This window comes from Nuphar pumila, chromosome 6 (genome assembly GCF_984573655.1).
Source record: "Nuphar pumila chromosome 6, dmNupPumi1.hap1.1, whole genome shotgun sequence".
NCBI lineage: Eukaryota > Viridiplantae > Streptophyta > Magnoliopsida > Nymphaeales > Nymphaeaceae > Nuphar > Nuphar pumila.
In genome coordinates, this window is record NC_143254.1 from 103,579,818 (window position 1) to 103,589,402 (window position 9,585).

General features: G+C 40.0%; 1 protein-coding gene across 1 annotated transcript; it reads left to right on the top strand.

Moving 5' to 3' along the window:
- The first annotated feature begins 5,572 nt into the window (after nucleotides 1-5,572).
- LOC149835489 (growth-regulating factor 6-like) lies at nucleotides 5,573-7,812 on the top strand. The gene is made up of 3 exons (XM_090010550.1): nucleotides 5,573-5,750; nucleotides 5,964-6,324; nucleotides 6,731-7,812. Exons 1-3 carry the CDS (start codon nucleotides 5,642-5,644, stop codon nucleotides 7,545-7,547), a joined length of 1,287 nt encoding a protein of 428 aa, XP_089866676.1. The 5' UTR covers nucleotides 5,573-5,641; the 3' UTR covers nucleotides 7,548-7,812.
- The last annotated feature ends 1,773 nt before the right edge of the window (nucleotides 7,813-9,585 follow it).

Sequence of the window (9,585 nt, forward strand, 5' to 3'; positions counted from 1 at the left end):
ATGCCAATTTTCATCAGAAAATCAAAATTTATTAGTGCCTATTCTAGCAAAGAAAACTATAGAAGACGAGAGTGGCGCCTATTGATCACACTGAACTGATGTCCATGAACATAGTCCTCCCTTAACCAATCTTTTTAGGAGAGTAGTCCCACTCTTTAGTTGCTTTATACAAAACCATTAGCATCAAACTGAAATAAACACTGATCATCTCTTGCAAAATGAGATATTGATAAGAGATTTTTCTTAATAGAGAGAACAAGGAGCACATCTCTTAGTTTAAAACTTTTATTCTCATGATGCAGAGAAAGATTACCTGTATTGACAATAGGTAGCTAAGAACCACTTCCGACCATGACACCATTAGTACATTGATACTCAATTTTATTTGCCATACCTTGATTTTGACTTGTAACATGATGAAAAGCTCTAGTATCAGGGTACTAGGCAAAGTCTTGTATGCTATTAAGTGTCATAGCTGCAAAAGCTTTCGGAATGCTATATCAAGTGTGGGTCGTGTGATTATGGCGACCCCAAAGCTGATAAATAACTTGACCTCTTGGATTTTGAGGAGGTCGAGAGGGACCAAACTGACCACCTTGAAAATGATTTTGAAAGTTTTCAAAGGATTGACCAACACCCTTGGATTGACCTCTACCTCTACCAGAGGGTCCTTTTTTTCCGCATCCTCTCTAAGAGAAAAACACAGTTTCTCCATGTGAAGATTGGTTTTTTCCTTGCAAAGCATGGCCATTTATTATTTACAACATTTTCTCTTGGTTGATCAACATTTCATAAATATCCACAAACATGGACAGATTATCTCGAGTAGTTACCGAGGTAACAAAGCTCTCATAATCCCTCGATAGCCCATTCAACGTATAGTGAACAAAATTCTCATAAGAGACAAGTTCACAGATAGCACATAAAGAATTTGACAGAAATTTTATGCGATCAAAATACTCTATTAGACTCTTATCTTTCTTCTTGATATCTTGAAGCTCTTTCTTTAAGTGAAGAATGCAAACACTAGATTGAGAGGAATAGGCTTGCTCTAATGTAGTCCATGCTTCATGCGCAGCGGATATTTGAACAATTTAGCCTAACATAGGCTTAGTCACAATAGCACAAATCCAACTCATGGCAAGTTGATCTGCCCTTTTCCAAATAAGATACTCAGGATTTGGTTTCATGTCATTTCCTTCTTGAATCAACTTATATTGGTGCAGGGAACGATCCATCAGCATATTCAAACAGATCCTAGGAGAACATCACAACCTCAATTTGAGACTTCTATAACAAGTAATTATGCTTGTCGAGTTTGATCGACATTAGGGATGAAAATGAATTATATTGAATAGAAGGGTTTGGCATGAGGGAGGCAACGATAGAGGACGATGGCATCGAACCAGAGGCTATGGAGGATCAAAATATGCAGGTCACGAAAATACAAAGATCGAAATCATAGAGCACACAAAATGAGATGTCCAAGGATTATGACTCTGATACTGTAAAAATCAGCAAATGAGATATTTGGAGAATCAAGCACACATGATAATGCACAAACAATTTGCACGGTTCAGTCAATATGTGACCTATGTCCACAAACAACTGTCTCTCTAGAGTGTCTTGAGAGAGAGAGAGGTTTCCTTGCTTTATATAATTAGTTATATTATTTAGAGTCCTGGATTTATGTAATAAACATGCAATCTTATCTAGGACTCTATTTTGATTACATTGGATAAAATCAACTTGATTTGGAGTATCTCTGGATGGTTTTCATAACTGAGCCTTGTGCGTTTGAGGCTCCTTATGAGTCAATATTTTATTCTTTTGAGACTCCTTGTGTGATGAAGTTTGTTGTGTATAACCACCTTCGTCAACAACTTTATTTGGACGGTTTTCACAAACTTTACCTAACTAATTTCCATGTGGATCGACCTTCTTGGTCATGTCATACATCTTGATAATTGATTCCTATCAAAACTAAACTTATCATCTCATAAATGTCATGTTAGTATTTTGCTCAAAATTATATCATTTTTTAAAACAAAGTCTTTGGCAAAATATCATTTTCTTTGCCTAGTCTTTTTAGAAAAATATTTTGAAAGAAAAAACTCAATTTATGAAAAATGTTTAGTCCTAAATTGATCATTCATGAAAAAATTTTGAGTTTGAAATGTAGAGAGTTGGCTTAAATGATGGTTTCGCTGGCCGCTAAAGGTCCCACAGGATAAGGTACCGCTGCTAAAAGTCATATTTTTGTGACAAAAAAAAGCTACCCAACAAAATTATATATATATATATATATATATATATATATATATATATATATATATATATATATATATATATATATATATATATATATGAAAACTTACCACCAAAAAACATGCCAAACCTACCCAACCATTTTTTTTTGTTTTTTTCAAAACTCTGATCTTTCAAATGTGTTTAACATGATTGATTTAATAGAAATCAATACTTGGATCATGCATATTGGATAAAAAATGGTATTTAACTTATAAAAACCTATCAATGCATCATAATCAAATGCTCCAAGAACAAGAACTGGTTCTTATAAAAAACAAGCATATAGATCACATCACGAGTAGTTGAAATTTTGAAAAAAACATCAAAAATCCAATAAAACATGTGTGGGTAGGTTTGGCATGTTTTGTCATTCCTCTCTCATTCTCTCTCTATATATACGCTGCAGTAATTTGTACATGCAATCTAGTACAAAAACATTATTTATTCATAACTCAAAAGAATCATATTTTTACATAAAAAAGAGGATCTAAAGTAAGAATTCTACAAACAAATCATGTGGAACACATCTATGAGATCCGGTCGAGTGGATACAACTTACACCCATGAATTTTTTTTAACTAGATTGTACATACCCAGACACTTGCAACTATATATCCATAGGCACACACATTCACACATATATGGATGTGAGAAGCTTTTACTAACACAGATGTGTACGCGTGAAACGCACCATCATTATTAAATATCCATTGTTTGCATGTGTACGACATTGGTTTCCTTCATTATAACTTGATATGAATGTCTCGGTGTTTTAGTAGTAAAGGTTTAGTATTTCTCATATACCAATTAATAAAGCTTAAGCAAAAATAATCGTCTAAAAGTTTTCGAGAAAACAGCAACGGCCATTTATTTGAAAATTTAAGTGGATAAATTACTGGTATTTTGGAAAATGAGGTTCTTTTTTATTGTGAACAAGGAAATGCGAACGGCTGGTTTCGAACATGAGACGTGCGACATGCCTCAAGCACTCTGCGCTGGCCAAATGCGCACACTTCTGCGCGGCCAAAACCAGGTTTAATTTAACAAACTAATGAGGTAGAAATAGTTTTTTGTATAGGAAAAAGAGGTAGAAATAGTTATTAACAGTAGAGATTGAAGCTGTTTGTTATCGTTATTATTATCATTATTTCTATTAATTATTATTGAATAATCTGAAAATCCCATGTTTATTTTGATATACCTTGTCAGAAAGGCAGGGTCTATGAATTACGCTTCCTCGGGTGTAAGTTTGTCTTCATGCCACGCGGCAAAATATCCTTGTGCATGTACACAACCAGTTTAACAGAGAGAGAGAGACCCAGACCCTAGTCCCTTGGGTTTTGTACTAGGTATCGGCTATTTTTTCAACCGAAGTTACTTTTCCGCAGAACTATCATTTTGCTTGGGCAGAGTGGCGTCGAGAGAGAGAGAAAGAATGTTATTGTTCCTAAATGACATGGTATTTGGTACTAATGAAGTCAAATTAACCATAGCTCGAGCCAAGTGGACCAAAAGCGGAGCATTATGGTCTCCGAACTGAAGGCTAACCAAGCTGCAAGTTGGTTCAAGCGACGGTCTGCTCTTTTATTCCAAATGTGCTCCTAAGTTGAGTTTCAAAAGGCTTGTCCTTGTAATAATACCTGTTCAACAGGATAAAGTTTGAGTCTAGTTTAATTTATATTGAAAAGAAAAAGAAAAAAAGTGACCAAGGAGGCCGCCCACCGGTCTCTCCCCCCTTTCCCCCACACTACCCACACAAAGCACAGCGTAACGCTCACTCCTCCCCCAAATTTAATCCGTTTCCAACACCCAACCTCCCCATCTCCGCTTTAGTTGGTATGTCCGAGCCTTGGCAAAGCATTTACCAAAGATAGGGAGAAAGAGATAAGCTTTCTAGAGAGAGAAAGAGAGGGACCCCAAAGAAAGAGAGAGAGTATTTAATGGTGACCTTGTTTAGTCTTGGGTTTCACCTCCTTCCTCAAAAGTTTCCCATTGCAAACACAACCACATCAATTATTTCCTTTAAAAGAGCAGCAGCAAAAGAAGGCTGAGAGAGGGAGAGAGCAAAAAAGGAAAAACTGCCCTGGTCTTTAATCTTCCTTTGCACCTTAGAAATGAGTTCCTGCTGCATCTCCTCTTCCAAAACCAAAACCAAAACCAAAACCACCACCCAGAGTCATGACTCTGTTGATGCATTTCTGGTGGTCCTCTAGAGTGGTATTGTGGTGATGGATTTCAATGTGGGTTTGGATGGTCTTGGCTATTTTGGTGCCTCAGATGGTGGGTTTTCTGACCAAAAGCCATATGGATCTGGTGGGTGCTTGGTGAAACAAGGGAGGAGTTATGGGTCTCTTGATGATGATTCTAAAGACCCCCAACTGTGTGGTGCTAGGAGCTCAAAAATGGTAAAGACAGATGACCTTCTGGGGTCAAAGCCAATGCTGTTCCAAACAAGGCCCACACTCCTCAGATCCAACTCTTTGTTTCCAGATGGGCATCTTGGGTTCTCATCCCTGCCTAAACCTGATGGTCTGCTCAACACCCATGACGCTATGCAGACTGCAGCATTGTCTTCTTTTCAGCCTTCTTGCACCAAAGTGTCAGGTATAAATGCGCATGACTGCAAGTTTATGATCTTACTATCTATGTGAAGTTTATGGGTTGTCAATCAGTTAAAAGTTTTTTTTTTAAATCTGAATATATTTCTTTCTTTGCTTTGCTCAATGTTTTGGTGATCTTGAAGGTTTGCATGAAGGTGGAACAGGGGATCTGTATGCTTTTCTGTTTTTTTTTTTTTTTTTCATTCCTTGGTGTAATGGTTTCTGGGATGCAGAAAGGATTTGGACTTCTGGGCGAATCTTTCCACCCTTTTCGTTTTTTCCCCTCCTTTCTAAGGATCGTTGCGGTCTTATCATGAATGGATGTTAGTTTAGTCTTGTCAACATAAAAAAAAGAAAGAAAAAAGAGATAATTTTGGGGAAAAAAGGACATGGGGAAATAGCGAGAAATGAGAAGAAATGAGTCCTGAGTGGTTTTGGATAGTCAGTGGTAACATGGATTTTCTGCATTATGGAACCTCTTCGTGCAAACAGTGGGCTCTTGTATGCTGCTTTTTCTTTTATTTCTTACTTTTGTTCATATGTTTTTTTGTCCGTATGGTGTGGTAGTCATTGGTTGTTAATTATTTGTGCTCTGTTTTTTGAATTTGATTAAATGTTTGAATTCAGCAAACTTGAATGGGAACATGCATGGGGTTTTAGCAGGGGTTAGAGGACCTTTTACTCCTTCTCAGTGGTTGGAACTGGAGCATCAAGCGTTGATCTTCAAATACATGACTTCTGGAGTACAAGTGCCCCCAAACTTACTGATACCCTTCAGAAAAACCCTGAACCCAAGTCCCCTTTCTGCATATTCTGCTGGTTCCTTGAGACCCAACGCCTGTAAGTATACTTTCAAACCCTTTTGTCTCCCTGGAATTCCTGTGTTTTTTCCCTTGTTGGTTAGCTTTTGTTTGTCTCCTTTTAACAGTTTCTCTTTTGGCATTTGGTTTTGTTTAGCTTTGTATCTTGGATTTTATTGTTCATGGGTTGGGAATGATTGATTGTAATGGGTTTCTCTTTGTCATTGCTCTGTTTCTTCTGCTTTGAGTTCAGTAGGGTGGGGATCACTTCACCTTGGATTTTCCGGCAACCCGGATCCGGAACCGGGCCGTTGCCGGCGAACAGACGGGAAGAAATGGCGGTGCGCTCGGGACGCCGTTGCCGATCAGAAGTACTGTGAGCGTCACATGAACAGAGGCCGTCATCGTTCAAGAAAGCCTGTGGAAGGCCAAACTGGCCAGGCCATTACCGGAATCGGTGCTGCCTCCGCCTCCAAGGCGATGCCCGTCGCTGCTTCCTCATCAGTGGCACCGGTTTCCGGCAGTACATCAGACTCCGTATCCCTTGCTCAGCACCAGATCAAGACCTTCCAGTCCTCTGCTGACCACTCCTCTTCTCCTGCCAACTTCAACAGGTATGCTGCTCAAAGCCTTCCACCACCAACATCCCTATATTATCTCCTTCACGTTACTTCTTGCATGCACCTTTCTCTTGAAGTATACCACATGCTATTTGTGCCTTTATCTTTTTGTAGAAAGTGATCCTTTGTGAGAGGGATATCATCATATAACTACTAACTGCTGTAGGCCTATCTTTTTCCAACAGGAACCTTTCTTATATACCTTTTTTTTGTTCGGGGAGGAGAATTGAACTTATATGCCTGATTTGGATTTGTGGATGGGGATAGGATGAATATGAATATGATTGGTTTACTGTGTATTCTATTCACTTGATTAAATTATTATGGTGGTTCCCTGGAGTTGATTATTATGCTTGCACAGTCTTGTGGTTGATTTTGTGTCTGCTATTTTTTCTTGCAGGTTTTTGGTCAACAAACCCAATCTGGAAGACCGAATGCTGGATCTGCAGAATGACTCCTTGCTGTCTTCTGTAAATTTCAGGGAGAAAGAATCATTTTCAATCACAAAGCAGCAATTTCCATACCAAGAATCGTCTCAGTTGGGATTTGGCATTATTTCCTCTGAGTCTCTGCTAAATAATGCCCAAAGGAACTCGTACTTGCAGGTCAAAAACGTTGGGCTTTGCTCAGATCTGAACACAAGAGAACCCCAACAAGCTCAATCTCTCCGCCATTTTATGGATGATTGGCCGAAGATGGATGAACCAATTCAACCAGAAAGGACCCAACTCTCCATCTCTATCCCGGTTGCTTCCTCAGGCTTTTCTTCATCATGCTCATCACCAACTCAAGAGAAACTTGCGCTCTCACCACTGAAATTAGCGCAAGAAATGCACCCAATCCAGATGGGTCTAGGCATGGGAGCAGCGGATGATTCATCCCAAAGGCAAACCAGCTGGGTGCCGATCTCGTGGGAAACCTCACTGGGGGGTCCTCTTGCAGAGGTGCTGAATTCCACAAGCACCGCCACCAATCCCTGCAAGGAAGGCAAGAATTCGTCTGCTCTCAACCTCATGACCCAAGGTTGGGATGCCAGTTCGCCGCTGCAATCCTCGCCAACTGGTGTTCTGCAGAAGACAGCATTTGGTTCACTGTCCAGCAGCAGTGCAGGGAGCAGCCCAAGAGCTGAGACCAACAAGCCCAGTGAGAGCGGCCTCTCTGATGATCCCCTTGGTTCCACTCTTGTGAACTCTGCACCCATCATTCAGTCCACTTAACCCATTTTTCAGCCTTCAAAGCTAAAGAACTGCCTGATTTGATGGTGGAAGTTTATCAGGTAGGTAAAAAAAGAAAAAGGAAAACAAAATCAAAACAGACATGAATGGTATGGAGTTGTTATAGACATCCATTTCATTGATTTCATGTTAGTTTTTCTCTCATTTTGCCTTTTTTTGTCTTGATGTTTTGTGAGACTTTGCCTTGGTTTTCTCTAGGTCAACTGGGCCGATACCAAATTAAAAATCAGCCATTTTGGTTTGTGGACATTTGGTATCATCCATTTTCATTGCTAGATCTTCTGTTATCATTTTCCTTTCGATGCACCTGCTCTACGCATGATAATGTTTTTTCTCTTCAACGAATGCTCTCTTTAAGATTATTGTTTCTTCCACCTTTTTCTGCAGTCATGACTGGAATGTAACGGGATGTAATGAAAAGAATCCAATCATTCATTTTGTTGGTTACGGGAAAAACAATCACGTTATTCACTTTTATCATGAGCATGAACAGTTCTTTAACTGTTTTCTTCACTTGGGGTAGAAGAGCGAGTCTTGACAATTTGTTGGAAAGTCGTAGATGGATATGGCCTACTGCTGCAAATGCCAACCTTGCTAGTTCAATTGAATTGGAAGAATGCAACGTACGTTCTTATGACAGCCAACCCTTCTTCAAAGGGGGAAAAAAACAAACTCTTTGCTCATCATTTCCTGTTTGTCCTGGATAATTGGCCCCATTCTGACCATGGTAACATTTGACCCAGTTAAAGTTTAAAGACCTTTGTAAAAGGGAAGGTATCCTATGACATATGATGCGTGCCCATATGTCCCTAGCCGTGCAATGCCGTCCAATCGAATTCATCTTGGCCGTCCGTATTCTCACCTGCCACATGATCCTAGTTCTCCTTATGCATTCAGTTGGATGGCTGTGATCGACGTATGATATGCTGCATCATATGTCATAGGATACCTACTACCATAATTTTTCCTTTGTGGGTTGGACAGCAACTAGCAAATGGATCTTGCTTTTGAATCCACTGGGAGTTGTCTCTTAGCCTGGAAAAAAAAAAGAAAAAGATAAGCGGGTCTTTGAATCCACCTTGTGCCCAAAGGGGAATTTTAAATTTTATTTTCTGATAGGCCGGTGGTTTTTTTAAAATATTGTTAGTATAATGTGAAATGGATGGGGTGTCATGGGCCTATTTCCTTCAATGGGCCAGCGCGACGCGACGATCTTTCCTTATCGCCGCAAGCCTACTTGTCAACTCGTTTGTCAGTCGCGGAAGCTTGTAATCAGAGTGCAAGAGAAAATAGAGGTTGAAGAATTGCAATCACAAGAAGCAATCACAACGAGGGTGAACAAAAGAAAGCTCAATGCATTTAATTCATTCACAGTTTTGCCCGAGGGCTATTACAGTTCAAGCATACGGGTTGCTCCTTTGGGGTATTGATTCACTTGAACCAGACAACTTACATCAGACTCAATAAAAGCAAAACAGACTCTAAGCGCAACTTTAAATTGTAAGTCGCAAGAAAACATGCTTCTCTCTTCAAATCATGCGTCGTCTTCGGCGTCATCTGTTTCATAGTAAGCCCTCACTTCAGTCGGATAGCGGCTATTCATTCGAAATGCAGGCTCCCACGTTGGTTTCGTTGTTTCCTCCCACTGCACTAGATATTTCTTCGTTTTGCCCAAGTAGTTGACCTTGTAATGAAGGATCTTACTGAGACGCTTCTCGGCCCGTTGTGCTATCGGGGCCCTCTGCATGATGAGAGCACGTTGTGGCACGTCGCATTCTGGATCTCTATGGATGAAATTGCTTGAGGTTGTACACATGGAACATCGAGTGCACCTGGAAGTCTGGGGGCAACTCCAGCTTATACGCCAGCTTGCCCACCTTCTTTATGATGGTGAAGGGTCCTTCATACTTTCTGAGCAGTTTGCGGTGCCGCCCGCGAAAGATGCCTGTGCGCCCTGGATACAACTTCACCAACATTTGGTCCCCAACTTAGAACCCAGCAGGCCGACGATGCTTGTCTT

Coding starts and splice junctions, on each gene's coding strand:
- LOC149835489 (XM_090010550.1), top strand. CDS start 5,642: ATGACTTCTGGAGTACAAGTGCCCCCAAACTTACTGATACCCTTCAGA. Junction 5,751..5,963: donor TTCCTTGAGACCCAACGCCT/GTAAGTATACTT, acceptor CTTTGAGTTCAG/TAGGGTGGGGATCACTTCAC. Junction 6,325..6,730: donor TCTCCTGCCAACTTCAACAG/GTATGCTGCTCA, acceptor TTTTTCTTGCAG/GTTTTTGGTCAACAAACCCA.